The sequence below is a fragment of the Myotis myotis genome, unplaced genomic scaffold, assembly GCF_014108235.1.
Source record: "Myotis myotis isolate mMyoMyo1 unplaced genomic scaffold, mMyoMyo1.p scaffold_m19_p_19, whole genome shotgun sequence".
In the NCBI taxonomy this organism is placed as follows: Eukaryota; Metazoa; Chordata; class Mammalia; order Chiroptera; family Vespertilionidae; genus Myotis; species Myotis myotis.
Window position 1 is genome coordinate 26,009,916 of NW_023416323.1, and position 27,924 is coordinate 26,037,839.

Below are 27,924 nucleotides of genomic sequence, written 5' to 3' on the forward strand. Positions count from 1 at the left end.
TGATAAAAGAGTGGGGGTAAGGGAAGAACTAACCTTTGCATTGGCCTGGGTTCGAATCCAGACCTCTCATGTGACAGGCAAGAATTTTACCACTGAGCCATTGGTGCTGCAGCGATTGCATTTTGTGCGGTTCAGGTGGTGGGCCACACTGGGAAGGGAGCCCCGGCCAGCCTGAGGGGCCTGAAACTTCCCCTAAAAGAATGTGCTCTGCTGAGACTTGTCACCTCGAGTTCTGTCCCAGCCGGGTCACTCCTAGACGTGGGGGAGGGCTGCCTGTGTCCTGCACCCGGGGCCCAGACCCCGACCCGCACCCTCCACTCGCTCAGCTGGGTGCTTCCTTTCTCCAAGGACCTGCCTCCCATCACCCACCACCGGAGTCAGCGTCCGGGGCCGCCCACCCAGGCTGCGGAAGCCAGAAAGCAGAGGGCAGGGGTGGCGGAAATCTCACCCCTCCTGGAGTCTTGCCTTGGGCTCTCCCTATCTGCAGGGCTCCCCCCAACCCCCCTCCCTCTGGCTGTTCCTGTGGCTTGAGGATCCTTGTGGCTCTAGGTTGTCCCATGACCCCCACACTCAGTAGACACCTGGGCCACAGGAGTGCCCCAGCCCAAACTCATGTTGTCCTCTCAAGAGGATACTCTGGATCAGTGCTGGACGTTAGGGGCCTCTCTGGGCTCAGCTGGGGCTCCAAGCCATAACCGGTGACCTCCCTGCACAGGGACAGGGCAGCGAGGAGAACAGGGGCCCTGGAATTAAGGGCTCTTCATGCAGAACCACTGAACCCCAGCAGCAGCCCAGGAGCCATAGGGCCCATCCGGGGGCAGGCAGCTCTGAGGAGAGCACAGACCCGGAGGAGGCAGCGAGTGGCCTGGTGCGGCCCCCCCACCCTACTCCTTGTGTCTGGGTCCCGAGGTCTCTCTGTGAGCAAGGCGGGTAACTAGGGTTTGCGTGGGAGCCCACAGTGGTGGTTGGGGGAGGCATATCATCCACCACAGGCAAAGCCCAGATGGCCTGTGCCCTGCTTATATCCCTTCAACTCAGGCTTGGTGGGCTCAGCTGGGCCAGCTCTGGGCTGAAATACCACCTCCTGGGAGGGGGGAGGGCTTTGAGTAATGCACAGGTATCCCCCATGGTCCCAGACCCCTCGCCTAATAACCACCTGGCAAGCTTGTTAAAACCCAGATTCCTGCCCTTTTCCTGCCCCTGCCCCCACTTGCTGCCTGTCTTTAGGCTGTCCACATGGTACTATGCTCCCCGAAAAGCTGTGAAACCCACCTTCCTGGATGGAGAAGATCCAAACCTGGACCTGCCAACAGCCCTTTGGCAGCCTTAAAGAGCCCGAATGTTCCCTGCCCTATCGTATCCTCCTTCCCCACTGGTGGTCCCTGAGGCGGGCCAACCCCGTGCTGTTTGGGCCATCTCAGCAGAGCTGGGGCTGCTGGGGAGCAGGCAGAGCCCAGCTCTACCCCTTGGCCTCTGGGCTCCAGAGGGCCCTTTCCTGCCCAGGCCTCGGTCGCATCTGGGGAGATGGGCTGGATGGAGAGAACGCTCTTCTGTCTGGTGGTTTGGGGATCCCAGGTCTCGGGAAGAACCTGAGCTGCCAAGAAAGGGAGGTGGGGGGGGGGGACGGGACTGGGATGTGTAGTGGATGGCCCTCTTTCCTGGCCATACGATGCTTCCCAGTCCTCTGGGCCAGGGTCCTGCTTGTTTTCCCTACAAGTGAAGAATCATGCCTCACACCAGGGCAGCCAGTAGGTTAAAACCCCTCCAGGGCTCACCTGCTCCAGTACCTTCCCAGACTCCCTTTCTTGCCTTGTGTCAAAGGCCCCTCAGTAGTACCTGTGTCGCTGCAGGCACCCGCTGTGGAGTGAGGTCCATGACGTGGAGGCACAGCTGTGCCAGACCAGCTGGGAAGCCTCCCGTTATGTGGCTTTAGCTTTGGAGGTCATGCTTCCAGGTGAGTCTGGGAACTAGCAAGGATGGGATGGGATGGGATGGGATGGGATGGAGAACTGCTCAGCACCAGCTCACCATCCTCACCAAGCCAAGGCCATCTTGCAAGAGGAAGCTGGACAGGGCACCCCGGAAGCCCCATCAGCCCTCTCCTACCTGAGCGTGGAGCACCCACAGCAGTGGGCCCACACAGCCTTCTCCAGCCACAGTGGGGTACAGGCAACATCCTACCGTACCCCTTCGTCCAAAACTGAGCTTTAAGGTGCTCAGGATGTGCCCCATATAGGGGGACAGTACAAAACCATCCTTCAGAATAAGGTTGTCTTTATGTCCTCTTTCTACCTTGTCTCTTGCTGGTGTGATACTTTGTATATCAGATCTGCTCTGGAAATATGTGTCTGAAGGGGAAAAATTAAATTTGTATTTTTCCCTGGTCACCAAGGTTGTCTCTGAGCTTCACTCTGGTCCTTGGGCTGCTCCAGGCCAGCCCTTCCAGAGGAGCTGAGCAGACCCAAGACACTCAAGTTCAGAGGCTCATACCAAACCCAGGCACAGAGAGGGGACTAGCTGCCCTGCCTTCCTCCGACATGAGCACAAACCCCTGGGCTCAGGAGCCACCAGGGAAGATCCTGTCCTTGTGGCCAGTCAGCCAGGCAGCTTGGCCCTCCGGAATGGCCAGGCTGCATCTGGATCCCCAACATCCAGCTCTCACTCCCGGCAGCTCACCGCCCTCTCCCAGGGGCTGAGACTGGATTCGAGCCACCAATAATGAAGCCAGTCTAGGCCCTCAGGCTGGCTGTGCTGCTCTGCACAAGGCCAAGGAAGGGTGGGATCTAGCTTCCGCGGAGAGCCACACCCTTCCCGGCACCAAAACAGGCTGGTGTGCACCCAGAATGCTCCTGGAGACACCCAGCCCTCCCGACGCGCATCAAACCTCAGCGGCGGCCCGGACGCCGGTACTTGAGGGGCAGCTTCTCGTCCAAAGCCCCGTTTCCCCACATGAACCCCCGCGGCTCCTTCCGTTCCAGCCTCTCTTCTGCTCCCGTTACACTGAGGGGCAGAACACATTTAGACCTTGCTGCCCGCAGCCCTGACACCGGGAGTCCAAGAACACACTACAAAGCTCGGGAGAGCCCGGCTCTTCTAAATCCTGTACCAAGAACCACGACAGAAGGCTTTGCAGATAGAAAAGGGTTTTTTGTTCTGTTGCAGCTCAGACATAAGTGAGAAGGCACAGCCCCCTTGTGCGCTCTCTCCACAGCAGCCCCGTTACAGGGGAGGGAGTCACCGGCCCGCCCGCACGGGGTCCATCCCTCACAAGGCAGCAGTGGCGTCGGGTCCCACCTTCCACCTCTGCCCGGCCGACGTCCTTTCCAACGGGGTCGGGGCGAAGAGCCAGCTTCAGTAGAAAAGGATCGCTAACCAGTCCGTGCGTACAAAACTGTTCCGGCACAGCTGTCCAGTGCATCAGTCCCGGCGCGTCTCCCCAGAGCCTCTCAGGGGCTCCGAGTTCTCAGGGCGGCGCAGCCTGGAAGCCGACGGGCCGCGGCGGCGGCAGCAGCAGGGTCCTGGGCGTCCGTCTTTCCTCCGGCTTCTGGTTCAGGACGGGGTCGCGGCGCCCCTCCGGCGGGCAGCCCGCACCAGGCACTGCTGCAGCACAGGATAGAGGCGCTGGCAGCCCTCGAGACCCATGCGCACGGCTTCGACCCAGCTCTCGGTCGGGCCCCCCTCCCCACTGCCCAGCAGCCCGGCCACCTGGTTGAGCACCGGCATGAGCGCCACCGTGAGGCCGGCGGCGGCGCGCTCCTCCTCCAGCCGCGTGGGGTCCAGCAACCAGGTGGGCGCGGGCCCCGGCGCGCGGCTCAGGCCGCAGCCCACCACCAGGTCGTACATCTCGATGCCCGCGTCGGCCAGGGCGAGCGCGGCAGCCGTGAGCGCGGCGGCCAGGGCCGAGCCGCCGTCTTCCAGCAGCAGGGCGGACACCTCGAGCTGCGCGCGCGGGTAGCGGCCCAGGCGCACGGCGGGCTCCAGGGCCTCCTGCAGCGCCAGCGCCAGCTCGCGCTCCTCCCCGCCGCCCTGGGGCGCGCGGCGCCGGCGGCCCGCGAAGGGCGCGCGGCGGAAGTCGCAGAGCAGGCGTCCCCGCAGCGCGGCCGGGGCCTCGCCTCCCGCGCCCGCCGGGCCGCCGCCGCGTTCGCCTCCCTCGACCTGGCGCGGGCCCGACACGGCGCACAGCACCTTGGTGCCTCCCGCCTCCAGGTAGGCCGAGCCCTTGGCCTGGCTCAGCAGCCCGGCGCGCGCGTACACGGGCCGCAGCCGAGAGGGGTCGCGGGGGTCGGGCGCCTCGTCCTCCTCCGCCGCGTACAGCTGCGGCGGCTGCGATTCCTCGGGTCCGCGGATGCGGCGATGGTCCCCCGGCATGGCGGCGCCCGGCGTGCGAGCCGCTTCCGCCGCGCGCCTCGCGAGGGCTGTCGGGATAGCAGCGAGCGGCGCCGCACTGCCCCCTGCCGTCCCGGAGGGAGAACGGCGAGCGCTGCACAGCCCCGGGCCCGCCGCAAAGGTTTAAGACTCCAAGGGTGGACTCACCTGGCAGGCCTGCAAAAGTGGGACCTGAGCTCGCCGGGCTGACTTCTAGCTTCCTGGTCCAGGGCAATCCGAGGACGTGTGTCTTCTTCCTTTCACTTGTGAAGATTGTATTTAATCTTTTAAAATATATTTTTATTGATTTCAGAGAGGGAGAGAGATGGAAACATCAATGATGAGAGAGAATCATTGTTTGGCTCCCTCCTGCACGCCCCCTAATGGGGATCAAGCCCACACCCGGGCATGTGCCCTGACTGGGAATCTGTGACCTCCTGATTCATGGGTTGATGTTCAGCCACTGAGCCACACTGGCGGGGCAAGATTGTATTTATTTTAATTCTACACTTACTTGTGTGACTGTTCTATGTATTCCCCACTGCCTTACCCAAGAGGGCAATGACTTTTTGTCTTGCTCACTCCTGTATCCTCAGTACCTGGCTGCCACTTGAATGATTGGGATGTACTCTGCTGCCTGGATTGTGAAGCTTTCTATCCCCAGCATGTGCTTGAATCCAGGGTTTTGGCACCCTCCTCCTGCCTGTGACACTGGCCTCTGCTGCTTCTCCCAGCACAGACCTGCTTTTCCTCCTCTCTCCATGTCCGCCAGCCTGCTGTGCCCAGGAGACATGAAACCAGCTGAAGCCAGTGTAGGTATGCAGTACACTTAACCTCCCAGCACACGTTTCCAAACCAGCTGGCTTCATCAGGCTTGGGTGAAGTGGTTCAGGGCCAGGCAGGGTGTCCATCCTCAGTCCACCTTTGGATTAAGGAAACAGGAATGATGGTGCAAAGGAGTTGGGGGAGGCAACTGATGTACCCTAAATACCTCCTGTATCAGAGAACACTGCCGAGGGGAAGGGAAGAGGGACATCGGCCCAAGAAATGGGGAGGTTCTCCGAGAGGCTCCAAGAAAGGAGCTTCTCTCTGCTTCCAGTATCTCTGTGGATCTGCCACTGGTTCATGCCTCTCCATCACTCCCGCTCCATCCTGTGGGCCACCTCCACAAACATCTTGAGGCAATCCTGGGGCCATTCCCAAAATTCAGGGGTCTGGGGCTGGACTCTGCAAGGACTGCAGCCAGAACCATAGTGTTTATCCTTCACTCAGGGAGCCACAGGCTGTCACACAGGGGCACCTATTGGTGGTGTGGGAGGGTGGATAGTCATAGAAATCACAGGGTGTCAAGTATTGCACATGGTCCTTTTATTCTCTGCAGCAAAAATGGTTCCTTCCTGCAGACCTAGAGCCTTGGGTCTGCAGAAAACTGTCTATAGACATGAGCATGACAATGATTAGTAGCAATACTGGGATAGTGGTTCTACACAGATGGTGCTGAGGTGTAGGGCTCCAGGCAGAAATGTAACGTGGGCATTGAGTCACAGGCTGGCACCTAAGTGAGTTCCAGTTACTGCTGAGTTAGGAGGAGAAATGGGGCTATTTAAAGGTCCCAAGATTCCAATGTCCGTGTGGCAGATGGAGATCTCCTGGCTGGACGGATACATCTGGGTGTGGGGGAGACGCTTCCAAGTGGAAGCCACCCCTCCCCTCAATTCTTCACATCTCCCAGGCGGAGCTGGGCAAAGGAAGTGGCCAGCTGCAGCGCCTCCTGCAGGCAGCCCACATTCTTGCCTGTGGCCTGAGCAGACACATCTTTGCCACCACCTTTGCCATCCATCAGGCCTGACACCTGCTGCACCCACTCACTGGCTTTCAGGCCCCGGTTGGCTGCATTCTGGAAGACAGGAAGGAGAAGTGGGAGTCAGGACAGTGGATGGAACTGAGGGAGGCACTGAGAGGGGAGGGAAAGAAAAAGGATGGGGGAACCACAGACACCCACTCCTGCCGAGTGATGCTGCTGGAGGCTGAGGCAGACCCTACAGTGGTACCACGGTTAAGACAAGGCATACTGAATGACAAAACCAGGTATCAGCCAGCATAGTTAAACACATCCACCAGGAGAGGGCCTGAGGGTAAGGGATGCTGGAGGGGACCAACAGGAGGGCAGGAGAAGGGCTATTTCTTTGCCCTGCTCAGTGTGGCTCAGTTGGTTGGAGTGTCTTCCGTGCACCAAAAGGTGGCAGGTTTGATTCCTGGCCAGGGCACATACCCAGGTTGTGGGTTCGATTCCCAGTTGGGACACGTGTGGGAGGCAGATGATTGATGTTCCTCTCTCCCTCACCCTTCCTGTCTTTAAAATCAATTTTTTTAAAAGAGAGAAAGGTGTCTGTAGCTTTTCTAATGGGGGTTGCACAAACACACTTGGGGGTTGGGCAAACAACCATAAGAACTGAGCTTCCTCAGAAAAGCTACAGACACCCACTGGCACAGGGCAGGGTATTCTGACCTGAGGGACTTGACACAAGCACGTGATCTTGCCAGCCTCATTATCCACTGTGAAGAGCATGGCTGACGTCTGTGGGGAATGCGTCTTGAAGAGCTTTAAGGCTTCGTTCAGGGCCTGTGGGAGAACCTGGCATCAGGCCATGGCCCTGGGGAAGGGGCCAGGCTCCTCATAAGCACAGCGAGTTTGCAGAACTCAGTTCTCGGAGCTTTTCCTCCCCCAACCCCCCCTTCCTAGAGCAGATGCTGGTCCTAGCTCTCCAACCACCAGATCTCTCCATGGCTTAACCTCAATTCCAGAGAGTGGGCCCTCAGATGACCACTCCGCTCTGAGCCACAAAGCTCAGACTGCAGCCACCAGAGGGTTAATGAGCCCCCGAGAAGAGACAAGCAGCGGATAGGCACCGAGCAATGCCTGGAGACCCAGCCCCTGGAGCCCTGCCCCTGGGTTGCCTTGGCTGACGCGCCGCTCTCCATCTCCAGGATGACGAGGGGCTGGTTGGGGTTGCTATCAATGAGCTGCTTTGTCTTCTCCAACACCTACAAGGAAGGAAGGTCCATTAGAGAGGTTTCAGGTCTCAGGCCCAGACTGACACCCAGACAGCGGTCTTTGCTGGGTAAATCCTCTTGGTTCCCTTCCAGCCACCAGCTCTGCCAGGACTCACTCGCTTCTGGACATCCGCTTTGCTAGCCCGGTCTAGGTCATCCATGATCTTCTTCAGGGATTTGAGAGTCTCCCGGAATTCATCCTTCTGCCATTGGGGGATGACTGCAGTGGCCAGGGCCTGGAACCAGAACCGGAAGACCATTCAGATATGAACCACAAGGAGCTAGGATGTGAGGTTCCAGCCCAGCCCACCCCACTCTTCTAGCTTTGAACACTAAAGTCCTCCCTGATTAGTGTCCAGAAGGAAAGAGAAAACAAAAAAATGGTATTGCAGTCAGTCACTTATGAATAACTACAGCACTTCATTTTTTTGTTAATCCTCACCTGAGGATATTTTTTCCATTGATTTTCCGAGATAGTGGAAGGGAAGAGAGAGGTGGAGGAGGGGAGCAAGAAAGAGAGAGAAACATCAATGTGAGAGAGACATCGATTGGTTGCCTTCTGCAGGTGCCTTGACCAGGCTGGGGATCAAACCTGTAACCCAGGTATGGGCCCTTGACCGAGAATGGAACCTGAGGCCCTTCGGTGCGCTGAGCCACACCAGCCAGGATTAACTACAGCAGTTTTAACAAGCAGGACTGGAGAAAAAGAGCAGGATAAAGAGATGGGAACCCTGTAAGACCTGGTCCCTACCAAGCAGTGAACACAGCCTGTGAAGGGCTACTGGAAGTCCCCGAATATTAACAAACACCGGAAGGCCTGGAAACTGGGCACCCACAGCACCTCCCCAAACTCCCTCCACACCAGTGTGCACTCGTGCTTGGGACGGGCCCCCCTGCTACTGGCAATGGGGGCAGCAGGCAGGTTCCAGGATCCATGGACTCCCTATTGCAAGGCTGCCTGACAGCAGAAGTCAGTCCCAGGGCCCACTGCACTGAGAGCCAAGACCTGAGGGTTCAAGAAAGGGTGTGTCTGGTCACCAGACCTAGGATCCAGCACTGAGCAGGCCCTGAGGAGCGGGAAGCCGCCTTACCTCACCAAGGTCAGCGATCTCCCTCTGCACGTCCTTGTTGGGCGAAGTCTGGGCCTTCACTTTGGCCTCCATGACAGAGAGAGACTTCTTCAAGCTCTCTGCTTTCCTGAGGGCCTGGGAGGGGACAGTCAGAGTTGTAAACTCCAGGTGCCTTTCAGCTTCACTATTCTGTCTATAAACACCTGTGGCCAACACTGATGGCAGGCGATGGAACAACACATCCCTGAGACACCAGAAGTTTCTCTTCCTTCAGGGAGCAAGTGTTTGCAGCCTCTTGACCCAAAACGGAGCACCTTCCTCACATGCCTGGCCAGCGGAAAGGCTGCACTAGCTCAGGGGCAGGGGTAACCGAGAAGTCATAAGTTAGGAGGCTGCAGCACACATCAGGCACAAGCTAGTCCCCACCCCACACAACTGTTCCCATCTCAAACTAGGCACGGACCCCCAGGGGGACGAGGGTAAGTGCTGGGGACACTGGAAGTCATAGCAAAACCATGGCTAACCTTCCTAGACACATATATTACTGGGAACAAGGCAGGATTTGCATGTATTGCACAGATTAAAAGTAAGATAGCTATGAAGTCTTCTGCACTGGTGGCTTGCTTCCGCCAGGTAACGGGACATTTGGGGGCAGCCCTGTACTTCTGCTTCTGACTGCAGCAGCCACATCACCATCTGTGGATCTGCAGACTAAGCTCCTCTTGCCTTGTTCCGTTAAGCCACGAACCACCCAATCTGCTCACCTTCTGGGCTTCAGCACCCGTGACAGCCACGATCCTCCGGATGCCCTTGGCAATCGCTTCTTCACTCACAATCACAAAAGCTCCTGCGTGACTCGAATTCTGCAGGTGACTGATGGCAGAACACAAAGCCCGTGGTTATGAGGAAGCCCAGGTGCCCTGGTCCCCACTGCATCCCTGAAGCCCTTGGCTCTGCAGCCCTGAGCCCTTGGAGGTCGGTCCTAGGGAAGCTCCCTAAAGGGGACAGTGGGAAAAGGCCCTGCATGTTTAAAGGAATTTCAGAATCCAGCTTGGCCAGAAAGGGGCTGAGAGCTTTGTGACACTAAGCAAGACGCCATGTTTCTGAGCCTGTTTTCTCATGTATGAATAAGTGTTATGCTCCCTCACAGGGCTGTTGGGAAAATCAAATGAGATCAAATGAAACTGTAGTCCCTAATACCCAATACTATATAACTGCTGACGGGCTCTACATTCATTCACGTTTTTGGTTCTCTCTGGTGGAACATAAACTATATTCTTCTATCCCAGTTCACTAGTTGAGAATATTGGAGATTAATTTAAAATCCTACAACCCTCTAAACAAACAGGTTTTGTTCCCTGTTGCTCAGAGAACCTCAAATTCTCATTATCTCTCAGTCATCCTGTGAGGCATAGAGCCTTTGAAAGCTGTTTTCTGTGCTCTAAAGAGTGTTGTACAAAGTGTCAAGGCAGAATTAGGCCTGGAACCTGGTCCCCATATCTCCCTCACCCTCCACATCTCTCCTGCTCCCTGCCTGCCTGAGGCCTGCAGGAGGCCCTGGAGGGCCCTACCAAGGCCCAAATGTTTCACCAGGCTTCCTTCAGAAGCAGGAACTTCCCAGGTCACCAGAACCATCCCCAGAAGACCCCAGGGAGGTACCAAGTGCTATGGAGGAATTCAAGTTGGCAGAAATAAGTGGCTATCCCAAGCCAAATTGAGCTGGGCCTACCGTGGGGCCTGACTTGGGCTCTGAGACAATGAGATTAACAGCTCAGATGCTGTTCAAGCAGCAAAGGGAGTGAAGTGAGGCCCCCGGAAGGGAAAGGGGCTGGGACCAGACCAGGAGCTGGATGAGCACTCTATGGCTTTGCTGAATCCTGAATTCATAGGCCAAGAATCCCAACTCGTATGGGACCAGCACAGGAACAAGAGCAGTGTGTGGGAAGTGCCTCCTCCTAGGAGGCTCACAAGCACTGCCATGCTGGGATTCTTGGGATGCTGTTTGCCAACTGCGCTTCTGGGGCTTTGTTCAAACCTTAGATAAACTACAGTTGGTCCAGGACAGCCGTGGGCAAACTACGGCCCGTGGGCCGGACCCGGCCGTTTGAAATGAATAAAACTAAAAAAAAAAAAAAAAAGACCGTACCCTTTGATGTAATGATGTTTACTTTGAATTTATATTAGTTCACACAAACACTCCATCCATGCTTTTGTTCCGGCCCTCCGGTCCAGTTTAAGAACCCATTGTGGCCCTTGAGTCAAAAAGTTTGCCCACCCCTGGTCTAGGACCTACATCCGCCAGCAGTAATGCCACTGGCCCCACTACTGCTCCCCGAGGTACTCACGTTCCCCCACAGAACTCAACAGAAGTGAGTGAGCCAGCAGGACCGGAGGGGTCGTCTAGCAGCTTGGACACTGGGACCCCAATAGAGACGACGCGCACAGGGTCAGGATAGGTTTCATCAAACACAGCCCGCAGGCCCTGGATGGCTTTAGCTGCTGCCAGGGGACAATCCTGGGTATAGACGGGCTGCGGGGAAAGAAGATGGAACAGAGGCTGGGAAAGGTCTCTGGACGTCAGCAGGGAGCACTACGATGAGTGTGGTCCTGCAGGCAGGGCTCTGGGTTTCTAATCCCGGCTCTGCCTGCCCACAGCCTCCTGAAAGAAGGTACTATGTATAGTCGAGGGAATCAAAACAGAAATTTCCAACAATGTTTTGTTAAACTGTGAACAAATCTTACATGGATGTGCTGTATGTAAAACAGACGTACTAGAAGAGCTCTGGTTGTCCTAAGCAGGGAGCGGAGCAAAGACCTCTCCCTGCCGCTCTCCAGAGGCCCTCAGACCCTCTGCTGAGCACCAGCACTGCCCCACTGAGCACAGTTTGAGAATCACTGCTTTAAGCAAACCTGCGTGCAGGACAGAATATGGTACAATGGAGCGAGAGCATTTGGGTTGACACTCTGTGGACAGAAAGTGATGGTGCAGGAAGGAGTGAGGTTCATGACCCAACCTACCTTGGCTGCCTCAATCATCTCGTTAACAATCTGCTCAGCCTTCTTTATCTGTTGGGTGGACATGGCTCCCTTGGCAGTGAAGTCAAACCGAAGGCGGTCAGGCGCAACCAGGGAGCCTCTCTGGTCAGCTTCCCCAAGCACGGAGCGCAGGGCGAAGTTCAGAATGTGGGTAGCTGTATGGTTGCTCATGACAGGTCTACGTCGGGGCTGTAAAGAGAGGCGGCTGTGGAGGGATCTGCAACAGATTGCTGGTTGTCCCCCAATACTTGCTCTCCCCATCTTCCCAAGTACTAGAATTTTTAGTTGGACACATGGCTGCCCAGAATAAAGACTACGTTGCCTAGCTTCTCTTGCAGCTATGTGTAGCCATGTGGTAAGTTCTGGTCAATGAGTTGTAAGCATACCCTTCACGAGAAAGAGCATGCCTTCCCCCTGCCTAGAACAGGAGTTGGTAAACCATGGCCTATGAGCCAAATCTGGCCTGTCACCCATTTTCATAAATAGGTTTATGAACACAGCCACACTCATATGTGTACATATCGTCTATGGTGCTTTTGTGCCACAACGACAGAGTTGAGTAGTTATGATAGAGACAGTTATGTCCCAAAATGCCAGAAGTATTTACAATCTGGCCCTTTCTAAAACAGTGCCGATCCCTGACCTAGAAAATCAATCTGATAACTACCTTCTTGGACCATGAAATCAAGGGCAACACCCCAGGAATGATGGCAAAGCAACAAGCAAGGAAGGAAAAGCTGGGCCCAATAACTTTGTGGGGCACAGGCTCTATATAAGCCTGGACTTTTAGGTGAGAAACACATTTCTATCTTGTTTAAAGTTACTGTTATTTTGGAGCTCTGTCACATACAATAGAATCTATTTCTTTTGTTGGTAATCCTTACCCGAGGGGATATTTTTTCCCATTGATTTTTAGAGAGAGTAGAGGAGAGGAAGAAGGAGAGAGAGAGACACACACAGAGAGAGAGAGAGACAGAGAGAGACAGAGAGAGACATTGATCGGTTGCCTTTTGCATGAGCCCCAACTGGGGAGGGGAATGGAACCTGTAACTCAGGTACATGCCAGGGCTAAAATCGATTTCTTAATTAATACAGGATCCTTGGGTTCTGAAGAAATATTTGAAGTTAACCTGGAGAAAGGCAATTCATGAAAACAAGTCTATAGGATCACAATGGAAATCACTGTGGTCTGACATGGGAACATATATATAGATTACCTCTCAGATTCATCCCTTATAATTATGAACCAATTTATAGCCAAGGAGGAGATGAACAGTAAATATATCAAACCACTGTGATGTACAGTCATGTGCTGCACAACGATGTTTCAGTCAATGGCAGGCCACACGTACAACGGCGATGTGCCGTGCAGCCTCGGTGTAGCAGGCCAGAACATCTAGGCTGGTGTAAGTGCACTCTGATGTTCGCACAAGGATGAAGTCACCCAACGATGCATTTCCCAGAATATATCCCCACTGTTAAGTGCATATGACTGAACTTTAAAATACCTTATAATTTTATATGTCAATTATAACTCAATAAAGCTGAAGTTTAAAAAAAAAAAAGGATGCCCTAGCCAGGTACCTCAGTTGGTTAGAGCATGGTCCCAAAATGCTAAGGTTGCAGGTTCAATCCCTGGTCAGGGCACATACAAGAATCAATCAATGGATGCAGAAATAAATGGAACAACAAATCGATGTTTCTCTCTCTGTGTCTCTCCCTTCCTCTCCCTCTATAAGCGATAAATTAAAAAGAAAGAAAAAAGAGGTGAATACTAACCAGATTCAATGCTGACCAGCATAATTCAACTCACCTCATCAATAAACAGTCGGACCTGATCCCCCACTTTCAGGTTGCCATAGATTGTTCCTATGTGTAGCACATACCCTCCTCGCACCTGAGTATTCTTCACTGTAAACTCGGTTTTCTGAAGGGAGTCAAGGAGGAGACCAATAGATAAACCAACAAATGTGTGTGTGTATATATATATATATAAAAATTCTCTTTACAGGTACAAATTATACATACACCTTTCTCTAAGACACTCCTCACTGGCATGCGTGTATATACATCATTAATGCCATGTGTTTGTTATCTATACACAACATGCACCATTGTGTACACATTTACATTATATGCACACGCCATCTTATATATGGACCCATATGTGACTAGGACACTCATCCAAGACCACAGAGTCAGCAGTGGCAGAGCTAAAGGCTGAGACTCTGACCAGGATGCCTGCCCCTCCGAGCTGCCTCTCCCTATTTATGAGGAAAGCACAGAGGAACCGAGGATCAACCCAGGATCCTGCTACAAGGGGACCTCATGGCTATGAAAGCAACATGGTGCAATAAGCAGCTCCCTCAGCTTCAGAAATACAGACTGTGGAACACAGCCCAAAAATCGGTGTGTCCGCTCCCCAAGGCCGAGGGCTGAGGAGCCAGCAAAGCTACCCCAGACCAGGCCTGGCACTCTGTCAGACCCCTCTCTGGCTAACAGCGAAGCATGCATGTTGGCTCACGTCTTCACTGCTGTCATCAGCCTTCACCAGGTAGCCTTCGTCACAGATCTGCCCTCCCTGCTCAGCGTAGAAACAGGTCTTGTCCAGCACCACTCCACACTCCTGGCCCGTGGACACTTCCTCCACGAACACCTTATCCCTGCGCAGAGCCGTCACTGTAGCCACGGTGCTCTCAAACGCTGCACAGGAGGGGAAGCGGGTCAATGACTTCGGTCGCACGTTCTTACCAGGCCTTTGCTGCATTCTATTTCTCAAACTCTCATTAGGGCCTAATTATCTAATTTTGTTTGAAAGCAAGCTCACCAGACTCCACGAAAAGGCTTAACACACTGGCTTCCCACCAGAGAATGCAGCACTCACAGGGTGTCCAAACTGTCCTGGTTTGCTTGGACCCAAGGGTTTCCTGGGATGCGAGACTTTCAGTGTCAGCACTGGGACAGTTCTGGGAAAACTGGGCAGCTGGTCACCCTAACTCAGCTACTGAGCAGAAACTCGGTGAATGTGACTAGTAGTTCTTTAATAGTAGTAATAAGTCCCCTACTGCAAGGTCAATTCGCAAAGAATATACTCTTTTGTGAGCTTGCTTGGATAGATTTAGATATCTCTGCTGGAGCAAAAGAGGAAAAACATGTAGTGCCTGTTTGATTTTTCATAACTTAGAATATTACTATCCCCAATGCCAAATTCAACAGCCACCGTGAATCAGATAATGTCCATTTCCTGATTTCCTATTAGATGTTACAATGAGAGGCAACTGGGTGAAGAGTACAAGGAATCTCCCTGTAAACTAAAAACAAAACACTCCCTATGAACCTAGAATTACTTCAAGAGAGTTAAGAAAACCAACCAAGAGTCTCTGAGTATGAAATTACACAGCGTGACTATACGGCACTGACGGAGAGGCTACCACAGACACCCTAGTGTCTCTTGCAAACCCTCCAGATAAGCTCAGTAACATACCGTAGCTCCCAGTGGAGTCCGAAAGGTAACTGTACTTTGGAGAGTCATCTGTAGCCTCCAGACTCTTTCCCCGAAGCTCTTCGATAGCATAAATGTCCAGCATAATGTGGTCTTCCCCGCCAGCTCCCTTGCCCTGTGACTTCAGCTGCCAGTAAGAGAAGCAAGCATAGTTACCCTAATGCAGAAGAACTCAAAGCTGCTAAACTATGTCCAATGTCAAACTCTAGAACAGGGTTTTTCCATCTCAGCAGATAATTCTTTGTTATGGGGCCGCCCTATGCACTGTAGGGTGTGAGCAGCATCTCTGGTTTCTACTCTGCGAGTAGCATGCCCCCTGTTGTGTAAACAAAAATATGTTGAGACATTATTGCCAACTGTCCCCTGGGGTGCCAAAATGCCCCCAGCTGAGACCCACTGGTCTAGGGAAAACAGGATTTCAAAGACTTTAATGAATGGAAACTCTTCCTTGCTTTGCAGCCAAGTCCTGCCTTGGTAGGTGTTGGGTCTCCTGCTCACTCCCCAAATTCTTTACCTGGGCCAGTTTCCTCTCCTCTTCAAAGCCGTCCATATCTACCACCAGGCCCTTCTCTTCTGCAATCAGACCGGTGAGATCCACTGGAAAGCCATAGGTGTCATAGAGAAGCCAAGCAGTGTCCCCTGCACAGCACAAAGGAAGAGTGTCAAGTAACGTGGACGGCCCCTGCCTTTCGTCCCCAAGCCCTTCCCAGGAGGATGCTGTCAGTGACAGAGAGATTAAAGAGACAAGGTGAGTACTCGGTCTATGCACTTGTCAGAAAAGCCATCAAACCTTTTGGAAACGACTTGGAGGAAGCACAAGAAGTCTCCTCATGAAGTTCTGTTTCTTAATATAAAAAAGTGTTCAGTTTGAGAAAGTCATCGGCCTTTCCCCTTGTAAATTATATTATATTTCAAAAAGAAAAAAACTTTCAGAATTAATTTGTTCTGTCTGGTAAAAAAATAAAGCAATTTTCAAAAACCAGTATGTATTATATATTCCTATTTTTGCTGGAAAACACACACACACACACACACACATTTGTATGCAAATAGAGAATCGTCCTGAATACACCCAGCTCTTAAGAGCTGTTAACTCTGAGAAACATATTTGGGAAAAAGGATTTTCACTTTTACTTGTATGCTGTTTGAATATTTTATCATAATAATGTATTTTATAATTTTAATATAAACCCCGTTTTACACCACAAGCAGTCTAACCAAGCCATGCTCAGCCTCTGGAGGCATGGGAGTCCCCTGTCCGTTTGTGAAAAAAGGGCTTGCCTCTTCCAGGAAGACGAAACAGCCTCGTTGGAGAAAGGAAAAAACTAAACTGGCCCTCACCGGGAATGGTCTTGCTGTCCCCCAGGCTCTGAATTTTCCTGTCCAGGATGCGACGCCCTCTGCTGAGAGTCTTGAGGAATTGCACTTCCTCTTCGTTAATGATGTCCTTCACCATATCCGGGTCCTTCTTTAGTTCAGGAAATGCATCGCCCTGGCAAGGGGGAAACAGAGAAGTGGGCCCAGGGAAGCCAGGGACTATTCCATGACCCCCTCTAAAAATGCTCATTAACAGTATGCTACCTCCCTCCCGGGCCCCCTCAAGGTATGTGCTTGGTATAGAAGCAGCAAACAGGGAAACAGACCTACCAGGGACTGGACGACGACATCTACTAATGTAGCAAAGAAACCCTTGCTGGCATTGAGTTTCTCATGGGAGTATCGCACAGCCCGGCGAAGAATCCGTCTCAACACATACCTGTAAGAGGTAGAACCCAGTCCTCCGTTAGATATGGTCCCGGCTGAATATTTTGTAGTAGTTCTTTGGAATTCAACCCAACTTTTTGTCTTTCTCTTTCAAAGCCTTTCTTTTATCCTATGATTGCTACTTTTTGCATTCCCCAAGCTCATTAACATGAATTCCAGCACAAAACTCAGTAACATATCCACAAATATGCATCAAGGTTGATCTGGGGTAATCGAAGTTTGTTTTCCTGACCTCAGAGATGGAGGCAAGTACAGACCAAATGGTGGACTTGATTCCCCCATCCCAGGCCCTGCCTGTCAGTAAAGAAGTTGCCTGGAGCTAGTCAAGACCTACCCCTCCCCCATTGCTGCCAATATTCTATCAATCCGTATCATCTGTACTTAGCAGCAAAGAATTAACAAAGTGACAACTCTTTAGTGTGATTTGAAACTCCCTTCATCCCTAAACAAAGTTTCCCTCCAACTACCTAGAGGACAGAGAAAACAATAAAACATAGCTCTAAGTTCCACAGAGTCCTAACATCGCCCCACATGTAACATACCCCCGCCCTGTGTTGTCAGGTCGGCCGCCATCGGCTAGAGCCACAGTGATGGTCCGAGCATGGTCAGCCAGCACCCGGTAGGCCATGTCAATCCCATCAGCATCGTCAGCACCAACTTTCCCAGTGTATGGCCGGGCACCTGTGCCCTACAGATAAAATCCAGGAGGCAGCACATGAGGAAAAGGCCTTTCTGGCCTTGCCTTGCCCTAGGACAGTGATGGCGAACCTTTTGAGCTTGGCGTGTCAGCATTTTGAAAAACCCTAACAACTCTGGTGCCGTGTCACATATAGAAATTTTTTGATATTTGCAACCATAGTAAAACAAAGACTTATATTTTTGATATTTATTTTATATATTTAAATGCCATTTAACAAAGAAAAATCAACCAAAAAAATGAGTTCGCGTGTCACCTCTGACACGTGTGTCATAGGTTCGCCATCACTGCCCTAGGAGGTTCCGAGAGGACTGAGGGGCATTAAGAGAAAGAACGAACCTCTTGCCAAGAAAGGTGAGAGCAGTGGGACTAAAGAGCCTCTAGCCAGCCCCTTGCTCTCCACAAATTATAGTGCCTTGTGCCCAGAGCCTTGTGTTATTAACAATAAAGTTGGCAAGATGGTCACAGGACCCTCAGCTAGCAAAGCATCTGGTTATTCAACTTTTGACAGCACTGCTAAGAGCCCAGCCTGAAAACTTCCACACAAATTGGCAGTGTTTGCAAAGGGCCAGTACCTTCTGAATGGCTTCAAAGTAAGGGACAAAAAGGTCAGTGTCGTAGTTGGACATCTTATTCTGCAGCACAGACACCAGTCGCTCCAGGCCCATCCCTGTGTCAATACTTTTCTTAGGAAGAGGTTTCAGAGTTCCATCAGTTTCCCTGCATGATCAGAGAAAAAGGAAGTTGAAACGAGGACTCAGACCTCTCCCTGCCGATTAAAACGCATTTACACAGCAGCTTGCAGATGGGGACTTCTTGTCATTTGCCCCTGCCTGATTTGGTGGGAGGAGGGGAGTGAAGGGAGAAAGGTAAGAAGTACTCTGGGGTCCATTTAGAAGGGAGGCAAAGCTTCAAAAAAACTAAGCTTTAAAATAACAGTCTAGGCCTAGCAGGTTTGGCTCAGTAGATAGAGCATTGGCCCACGGACTGACGAGTCTTGGGTTCGATTCCGGTCAAGGGCATGTACCTCAGTTGCAGGCTCCATCCCCAGTCCCAATTGGGGTGTGGGTGGAAGGCAACCAATCGATATGTCTCTCTTACATAGAAGTTTCTCTCTCTCTGTTTCTCCCCTCCCTTCCACTCTCTCTTAAAAAAAAAAAATCAATGGAAAAAATTATTCTTGGTTAAGGACTAAAAAGAATAAATTATTTTTCAAAAAAATAAAATAATGGCCCAAATGATATTACAGAAATAACCTTCAAGTAGGTATCATGGGGAATAAAACTCACTTATAAAAGAATAGCCCCAGCTCTGACCCAGAGATCAAAGGGAAAACTTGAGAAATAAAAGAATGGCCACAAGATGCCATGATGGCTTTGGTGCCTGCGTTAGCACTGCCCCACTGTCCCCAGAGACCAGGATAAGAAGACAGCTACACGCCTGATTCCTCTCTGTGCAGCCCAAGGACATAAACCAAAAACCCAAACTTCCTTTGTCCTAGACCTGTTTGACACAATTACATTTCCATAAGAAATAAACTTTCATATGAAGAATAACACCGTCGAAAAAGATACACACAGGGCCACAGAAATATGAGAAAAGCCTGGGAGGGTATATATGGGGTATCTCAGCAGGAATGGTCCACGTCCCCAAGGCCACCTGTTATACTGGATGAACACGAGGTTCCAGATCTCCAGCACGTTGGGGTCGTCCTGGTTGACAAGATGTGCAGCATCCCGACCTCCGATCCGGTCATAGTGGATCTCACTGCAGGGACCGCACGGGCCTGTGTCACCCATCTCCCAGAAGTTATCCTTCATGTTGCCGGGGAGGATTCTGGTATCATCCACCCTGCACACAGTGGGGAGGACAAGCCCAGTTATAACCACAGACAGGATTTAGCACAGACTTGCATCCACTGCAAAAAGAGATCCTTATAAATTTCTGCAAAGATGGACCACTCTCTGACAATTACTAATGCCAAGCCTACATACAGACCCTGCTAAAGAGGCAGAACATGATTCTTCTCAAGAGTGATAACAATAGGATACAAAATATACAGATGCTCCAAACATGACTAAATAAAAACATGCAAAGATATGGATAACACCTAGAAAGGAACACATTAAAATGGAAACATTTATACTGCATACGACTAGAATCTACGCAAATATTTTCTTGACAAATGGTTCTTCATTTTAAAAAATGACTATATGACAGTATAAGTGTTAAAAAAATAAAAAACTCTGCTGATTAAAGTTACCTCTCATATCAGTCATCTATATTTTACCTTAAAATGATACCAAAAAGAATCTAATAAGATTAAAACGTTTCAAAAATAGCTGACTGCTGAAAGTTGCTAGATAATAAAGCAATCCAAAAAGACTGTGCTTACTTAATAAAGAAAGCACAGACACAGAGAAAGCCAAGTAAAACAGGACTCAAAAAGTCAAGGTTAGTATTTAAGTTTTACATATGTTACTGCCCAAAATGCCCAAGTACATTAGACTATAGAGTCTAACCAAGTAGGAATTTCAGGCCAAGCACAAGGGGAAGCTGGATGGAATAATATAACTGAAGTAAAAGTTAAAAAAGGAAAGAAAGAAAGGCTGCATTGCTTAAGTGTACTAAAAAGTTATGCAGCAGCCCAGCTGGTGTGGCTCATGAACCAGGAGGTCAAGGTTCAATTCCTGGTCAGGGCACATATCCAGGTGTTGGCTCAATCCCCAACAGGGGGAGTGCAGAAGGCGACCGATCAATGCTTCTCTCATCATCTATGTTTCTATCTCTCTCTCTTTCCCTTCCTCTCTCTGAAATCAATAAAAACATATTCTAAAAAAAGACAGGCTTAGCCCTAGCCGGTTTGGCTCAGTGTAGAAAGCGTCGGCCTGCAGACTGAGGGGTCCCAGGTTCGATTCCAGTCAAGGGCACATGCCTGGGTTGCGAGCTCGATCCGCAGCAGGGGGTGTGCAGGAGGCAGCCAAGCAATAAATGATTCTCATCATTGATGTTTCTATCTCTCTCTCTCTCCCTCTCCCTTCCTCTCTGAAATCAATTAAAAATTTTTTTTTTTTTTTTTTTTAAATATATTTTATTGATTTTTTACAGCGAGGAAGGGAGAGAGATAGAGAGTTAGAAACATCGATGAGAGAGAAACATCGATCAGCTGCCTCCTGCACATCTCCTACTGGGGATATGCCTGCAACCCAGGTACATGCCCTTGACCGGAATCGAACCTGGGACCTTTCAGTCCGCAGGCCGACGCTCTATCCACTGAGCCAAACCGGTTTCGGCTTGAAATCAATTAAAAATTTTTTTAAAAAAGAAAAATATCCTTGGGTGAGGATTTAAAAGAAAAAAAAGATAGTAGCTTAAGGTCATTGATAGTATTTTTTTTTTAAAGCTATGTACTAAAGAACAGCAGAGTTCAGTAAAAAGAACAAGATGAGACAAGGACACCATGGGCACCCCAGCTGTCTACAGGGTACATCTCTCCACTTTTGATACAGCACTTCACAAATCCTATTCCGTCTAAAGCACAGAACACATACAGCTCATCTGTCATGTTCCTTTTACGCTACATGATTTTACTTTAGCATTATATTTTTAAAAACCCAAATGGCTTTTACTACTCCTCTCCTGCATCCCTAACCAAGCTCTCCACCCCTCCTCATTCCACATCCCCAAGTAAAAAACAAAAAACAACTTCCTTTGTCCTAGACCTGTTTGATGCCATTACATTTCCATAAGAAATAAACTGTTTCATATTAATATTATCACTCTGTTGAAAAAGATACACATAGGGCTACAGAAATATGAAAAAGGCCTGGAAGAGTATATATGGGATATCAAACTATTAACAATGGTTAATCTTAGAAATCTTCTAATTCCTATTTTTACATTTCTATGTAGTTTGGATTTCTACAACACATGAATTATATGCACAATTTCTAAAAATATACAAAAATTAAAAAATATGACTTTATGTTGGCTTTCCAAAATAGAATGACCAATCAAACGTACTAAGAAACAATGTGGGTACCAAAAGGTAATTACTCAGTCACCCCACCTCCATCGTGAAATGGGAAATGGCGATGTACTCCAAGTCCTAAAAGCCTACTCTGGCACCAACCACTTTACTCCTCCATTCTCATCAAATGTGAGTTGCAATCTTACCCCAAGTTTTGCCAGATCTGTTTGCACTCCAAGTCGGGTTCTAAGCCAGCTGCTTCATCCCCACCAAAGTAAGTAACATAAAGTCTTTCCACCGGAATGCCAAACTCTTGGGTGAGAAGTTCCAGAGCCATCTTACATGCCAATTCCTACAAAAAGGAACGAAAAGAAAGATGTGGAACATGGCCAAGCCAGTGTTTGGTTTATTCTATTTAGTATGAGGACAATAAGTCCAGATCCTGAGAACACAGATAGAAAACGACAACATCTTCATTATATACTCAGCAGACACCCGGCCAGCATGGTTCAGTGGTTGAGCATCGACCTATGAACCAGGAGGTCATGGTCCAATTCCTGGTCAGGGCACATGCCAGGGTTGCAGGTTTGATCCCCAATGTGGGGTGTGCAGGAGGCAGCCGATCAATGATTCTCTCTCATCATTGATGTTTCTATCTCTCTCCCTTCCTCTCTGAAATAAATAAAAATATATTTTTAAAAATAAACAAACTCAGGAGAATTCAGGATTGATTATTGATTTATGCAAGAAATCCAAATGTGAACTGTAATCATCAAATTATAGGTATTGCCACCACGAAGTCTTAAAATATCATCATTTAGAAGATTTACTCCTAAGTGACAAGCAAAATTAGAATCCGCTTCCCTCAGTGGTAATGACTATTTTGCTCAAAACCCCAACAGACCTCCTGCTTTGATCTTACCTTGAAGTAATCTCCAAAAGACCAGGAGCCCAACATCTCAAAGAAGGTGTGATGATAGACATCCTTGCCCACGTCATCCAGGTCATTGTGTTTGCCCCCGGCCCGGATGCATTTCTGGGTATTGGCAGCTCTGCTCAGCTTTGCCATTGGGTGAGACGGATCAATAGTGTTCAGGAAGATGGGTTTGAACTGAAAAAAAGAAGGGCACATTTCAACTTTTAAAGAGCTGTAGGCAGACTAGGTGGCCACACACTGACAGGAAGAGAGCACACACAAACTGATCCGTTTGTGATTTAATTAGCCAGGAATAGAGAAGCTTCTCAGAGGCAGGTGGCCCTGCAAGGCTACAGCAGGGCAACCTTTCTTGGAGCAGCTTCTCCCCGATTCTAATTCTCTAATGGTCCCCACCAGTGACACGACCCGTGCAGGGGAAAGGCCTGACAGATCTAAGGTAACAGCCAAAGGTGGATGCGCTGAAACATGTGCTTCCTTGCAAATCTGACAGTCAGGGTTTCTATCATCTTTCTGGAAGGACTTGTTCTAAAAGCGATGGACTGGCACCCTAGCCGGTTTGGCTCAGTGGATAGAGCGTCGGCCTGCAGGCTGAGGGTCCTGGGTTCGATTCCGGTCAAGGGCACATGCCCAGGTTATAGGCTTGATCCCCAGTAGGAGGAATGCAGGAGGCAGCTGATCAATGATTCTCTCTCATCATTGATGTTTCTATCTCTCTCTCCCTCTCTGAAATCAATAAAAATATATTTTTTAAAAAAAGCGATGTACTAGCTCGATAGTAAAGGTGAGCAGGAAGAAAAAAAATTGAGACCTTCATTAAGGGAATAAAATCAACATGACTGGATGTGTAGGGAGAGGGTATCTATCACCTTGCTTTGGTATACCATTGTTATATGTGTAACTCTGCCTTATTTTTCCCACTAGACCTCTCCAAATTGGTAACTACCAGCCACTTGTGAATATGTAAAATTGAATGAATTAAAATGAAATAATTAGTAATCATAATTTTATTTTTCAATCCTCACCCGAGGAAACTTTTCCATTGATTTTTAGAACGAGTGGGAGAGGGAAAGACAGAGAGAAACATCAATGTGAGAGAAACACACCGATCGACTGACTACTGTATGCACCCTGACCACGGCCTGGGACTCGGAGGAGCCTGCAGCCGAGGCATGTGCCCTTGACCGAAATCAAACCTGAGACCCTTTGGTCGAAGGCCAATGCTCTATCCACTGAGCTAAACCAGCTAGGGTAGTAATTATAATTTTTTTAAAATGAAAATGATGTTTCTTCTTTTTTAAAAATATATTTTTATTGATTTCAGAGAGGAGGGGAGAGAAAGAGAGAAACAGTAACATCAATGATGAGAGAGAATCATTGATTGGCTGCCTCCTGCATACCCCCCACTGGATGCCCAGGAGCCTGCAACCTGGGCATGTGCCCTGACCGGGAACCAAACTGTGACCTCCTAGTTCAGGAGTCCTCAAACTTTTTAAACAGGGGGCCAGTTCACTGTCCCTCAGACCGTTGGAGGGCCGGACTATAGTTTAAAAAAAAACTATGAACAAATTCCTATGCACACTGCACAAATCTTATTTTGAAGTAAAAAAACAAAACGGGAACAAATACAATATTTGTATTTGCATGTGGCCCGCGGGTCGTAGTTTGAGGACCCCTGTCCTAGTTCATAGATCGATGCTCAACCACTAAGCTATACTGGCCAGGCATCATCATTGATGTTTCTCTCTCTCTCCCTCTCTTTCTCTCTGAAATCAATTTTTTTAAAAAAAAGAGACTATAAAAACCCCAATAAAACTGCATGTCCTAGAATGAGGATGAAAGCAAAGCTTTGAAAGAATCATGAAGCACTGACTTGTTTTATAAAGAAAAAACAAAGATAATGAAGATATGAAGGAGAATCGCAATAGTTAACAGCTCTCTTCAGGGCTCAGCCAGGTTAACCCAGCTTCTCAATCTAATAAAACAGCTTTTTCCTTCGCGGAAAACAAAGGCAAAACTTAACAGACTAAACACAGGATGAAACTGTTTACCCATGTCCTGCTTTGACTTGGCCTGACATTTTTACTTTTAGTTGCATTTTTCTTGAGAGGCATACAAGTTTTATTTGTGGATATCGGGGCCTCTTGTCACAACTAAAAATAATAGCTAATATTTGAGTACCTACTCGAATACTGTGCTAAACATTTTTAATGCATTAACTTTATTTACGCCTTTCTTCAATCTAAAGCAGTGGTTCTCAACCTTCCTAATGCCGTGACCCGTTAATACAGTTCCTCATGTTGTGGTGACCCCCAACCATAAAATTATTTTCGTTGCTACTTCATAACTGTAATGTTGCTACTGTTATGAATCGTAATGTAAATATCTGATATGCAGGATGTATTGTCATTGTTCGAGACCCACAGGTTGAGAATTGCTGAAAAGGCAGGCACTATTATTATTCAATGACATAAAGTAAGTTCCACAAGACCACACAGTGAGTGACAGATCTGGGATTCTGTCGGACTCCGAGAGCTTTGCTTTTATCACTGCTCTCCTGCCTCCTATGTGGACAAACAGCCAGGAAGAAGGGAGAAAAGCCTTACCTGGTTCATGCCGGCATTGGCAAAGAGCAAAGTGGGATCATCCAATGGGATGGTAGCAGATGAGTGAACATAGGTGTGCTCATTTCTCTTGAAGAAATCTATAAATCGCTGCCGAATTTCACTTGCTGTGAGGGTTGAGTCCATCTTGAAAGTAACCCTACAGAAAATAACCAAAGAAAAAAATGAGGAAAAAACTAAGAGGTAAGTAGGCATTACATAAGACTCCTGCCTTCTTAGGCCAAGTCAAAGCAGGACACGGGTAAACGGTTTGATCTAAAACCTCTCTGTTGCCCTAGCTGGTTTGGCTCAGTGGCTAGAGCATCAGCCTACAGACTGAAGGGGCCCAGGTTCGATTCCAGTCAAGGGCACATGCCTGGGTTGCGGGCTCAATCCTCAGTGGGGGGTGTGCAGGAGGCAGCCGATCAGGATTCTCTCTCATCATTGATGTTTCTCTCTCTCTCTCTCCCTCTCCCTTCCTCTCTCTGAAATCAATAAAAACTGCCCTGACCGGTTTGGCTCAGTGGATAGAGCGTCGGCCTACGGACTGAAAGGTCCCAGGTTTGACTCCGGTCAAGGGCATGTACCTTGGTTGCAGGCACATCCCCAGTAGGGAGTGTGCAGGAGGCAGCTGATCGATGTTTCTCTCTCATCAATGTTTCTAACTCTCGCCGAGACCGGTTTGGCTCAGTGGATAGAGCGTCGGCCTGCGGACTGAAGGGTCCCGGGTTCGATTCCGGTCAGGGGCATGTGCCTGGGTTGCGGGCATATCCCCAGTAGGAGATGTGCGGGAGGCGGCTGATCGATGTTTCTCTCTCATCGATGTTTCTAACTATCTCTCTCCCTTCCTCTCTGTAAAAAATCAATAAAATATATTTAAAAAAAAAATGTTTCTAACTCTCTATCCCTCTCCCTTCCTCTCTGTAAAAAAATCAATAAAAAATATTTTAAAATCAATAAAAACATATTTTAAAAAAAATGTTTAAACGTTGTATACAGTGAACATGAAACTCTCTCAGGTTTTGTTTTAACCAAAATTTCAACTGATTTATTCACAACTCAATCAACTCATTATTCAAACAAAAGCCCTTTGATCAAAAAGATGGTGAAACACTGGTTGATAGAGCCAAATCAATAGCTGACTGCAATTCCTACAGGCGAGGACTTTGTGTCCGTGGTAAGGAGTCAAGGCTGGGGTTTTTCGAAACTGTCACACCGCATTCTTCCTTACCCCTTCTCATCATGCTCTCAATGAATCTCAATAAAGGTGACAAAGATGAATCTACGGAGGCAATTCTGTGCGGCACCATTTTAGCTGTTTTGCAGTGTTCACTGCTCGCCCTCTACATGGGCTACCTGAGGCAAGTAGGCAGGAACTTTCCATTTCTGCTTCTCCAGTCAACTTACTGAGTGCATACCATGGTACTAGGAACCAAGGTGAATGGGTCAATGTCTTTAGTGGGGAGACAGTCATACACAGAAATAACCTCAGTATGATGTAAAAGAATCCACTACATTGGACAGTAATAAGCCCAATAAAGCCTGGGGCTGTTAAAAACCGTGTCCCCACCACCACCACTCACTCATCTACGCAATATAAAGAAGCTGGCAGCCCTGACCGGTTTGGCTCAGTGGATAGAGCGTCGGCCTGCAGACTGAAGGGTCCCGGGTTCGATTCCAGTCAAGGGCATGTACCTTGGTTGCGGGCACATTCCCAGTAGGAGGTGTGCAGGAGGCAGCTGATCGATGTTTCTCTCTCATCGATGTTTCTAACTCTCTATCCTTCTCCCTTCCTCTTTGTAAAAAATCAATAAAATATATTTTTTAAAAAAAAGAAGCAGCAGCTGGCTGGCTCTATGGGCTACAGAGGCGGGTCCTCGGATCCCACTTCCTGGCAGGAGCTGTGAGTTCGGAGCACCCTAAGTCACACCAGCCAGCCTTCAGGAACATTTCCACAAGCCCTTCATCTGCCAGGTCAGCTACCCACCCTACTCCCACGCTTCCCCTCTTTCTAATTTCTCATGCCGGATCTCTTAATTTCAGAGAGACTTATCTAAGGAAGCCTCCTCCTGGTTGATCAGATTCTCCTTGTTTTATTCTCCAGGCCCCAGGCCCCTTCCTTCAGTCTCGTGCCTTTGCCGGCTTGTATGAGCCACCTCCCCATCAGGCTGCCTGCGCCACACCAGTGGGCACCATGCCTGGTTCTTGCTCCCCGTGACAGGTGTATCCTCAGCATCTAGAAGAGTGGTCGCTAACAATTTCATAACCGGGTATTAATAAGTCTCTAAGAGCAAACTCGGGATGAATAACTTAAAAGCACACCAGGAAACGCAGGCTGTCTGAAAAAGGTATAGCTGAACATGATGGGGCCCGGACCGGCTGTCAGTTGTTCAGCTAATTTTAAGAATTCAGAGGACGGTTCATACAGATTCCACCCTGGACCACCAACGTTCCGCTCACCCCTAGGAGATACAAAACTTAAGAGAAAGAAAACCTCCGCTTTGGGTGGGTAGTCAATGGCAACCGGGATCCTCCCAAGAGCTTGGTCCTCGTTCAGGCCACCGGAGGCCGCTCCACTCCAGCGCTCGGCTGCCGTGTCCGCTGCCCGGGCCCCGGCTCCCGCCCAAGGTCCAATCCAGAGGCCTCGCGAGGCCTGGCCAAGCAGTCGCTGCGCTCGCAGTCGCCGGCCCTGCCGCCCTCGCGGTGGATTTCCAAGGCTGCCTGCTTCCCCCGAGGGTCGCCGGGCCCCACTCCTCGCTCAGCCCACCGCCAGCGGCCCGCGAATACCTGTAGGCGCACACAGGGCAGATGCACAGCCAGAAGCCACCGCCGGCCGCAACGCGCAGCGCCCCGTCCAATCAGAGTGCGCAGATAGAAAGCGCCCCACCGCGCCTCACCTCTACGGGACTTCATTGGTCAATGGGCATGC

The 27,924-nt window shown here is 49.8% G+C and overlaps 2 protein-coding genes across 6 annotated transcripts; both read right to left on the bottom strand.

Annotated features, from left to right (window-relative positions):
• Positions 1-3,126: 3,126 nt before the first annotated feature.
• Positions 3,127-4,422, bottom strand: EXOSC6 (exosome component 6). The gene is made up of 2 exons (XM_036346208.1): positions 3,513-4,422; positions 3,127-3,478 (listed from the first exon to the last, which is right to left on the bottom strand). Exon 1 carries the CDS (start codon positions 4,366-4,368, stop codon positions 3,550-3,552), a length of 819 nt encoding a protein of 272 aa, XP_036202101.1. The 5' UTR covers positions 4,369-4,422; the 3' UTR covers positions 3,127-3,478; positions 3,513-3,549.
• A 1,289-nt stretch (positions 4,423-5,711) lies between these two features.
• AARS1 (alanyl-tRNA synthetase 1) lies at positions 5,712-27,920 on the bottom strand. Of its 5 annotated transcripts, none has more exons than XM_036346199.1 (21): positions 27,783-27,920; positions 24,999-25,155; positions 22,381-22,569; positions 21,665-21,810; positions 19,148-19,339; positions 18,064-18,208; positions 17,334-17,479; positions 16,675-16,783; positions 16,369-16,519; positions 15,542-15,666; positions 15,010-15,154; positions 14,050-14,228; positions 13,339-13,452; positions 11,508-11,714; positions 10,835-11,019; positions 9,254-9,362; positions 8,511-8,624; positions 7,536-7,655; positions 7,324-7,410; positions 6,875-6,988; positions 5,712-6,262 (listed from the first exon to the last, which is right to left on the bottom strand). In XM_036346199.1, the coding sequence occupies exons 2-21, from the start codon at positions 25,140-25,142 to the stop codon at positions 6,077-6,079; spliced, it is 2,907 nt and encodes a 968-aa protein (XP_036202092.1). In that variant the 5' UTR covers positions 25,143-25,155; positions 27,783-27,920; the 3' UTR covers positions 5,712-6,076. The 5 variants fall into 5 exon arrangements, with proteins under 5 accessions (XP_036202092.1, XP_036202091.1, XP_036202093.1 ...); XM_036346198.1 differs by lacking the exon at positions 27,783-27,920 and adding an exon at positions 27,490-27,776; XM_036346200.1 differs by lacking the exons at positions 8,511-8,624; positions 27,783-27,920 and adding an exon at positions 27,490-27,776.
• Between the last annotated feature and the right edge of the window lie 4 nt (positions 27,921-27,924).

Excerpts from the sequence above, each read along its gene's own strand:
- EXOSC6 (XM_036346208.1), bottom strand. The coding sequence starts at position 4,368 with ATGCCGGGGGACCATCGCCGCATCCGCGGACCCGAGGAATCGCAGCCG.
- AARS1 (XM_036346199.1), bottom strand. The coding sequence starts at position 25,142 with ATGGACTCAACCCTCACAGCAAGTGAAATTCGGCAGCGATTTATAGAT. Across the intron at positions 16,520-16,674 it reads ATGTCGTCGTCCAGTCCCTG|GGCGATGCATTTCCTGAACT; the intron begins GTAGGTCTGTTT and ends CCCCCTTGCCAG. Across the intron at positions 6,263-6,874 it reads GCTTGTGTCAAGTCCCTCAG|AATGCAGCCAACCGGGGCCT; the intron begins GTCAGAATACCC and ends CCTGTCTTCCAG.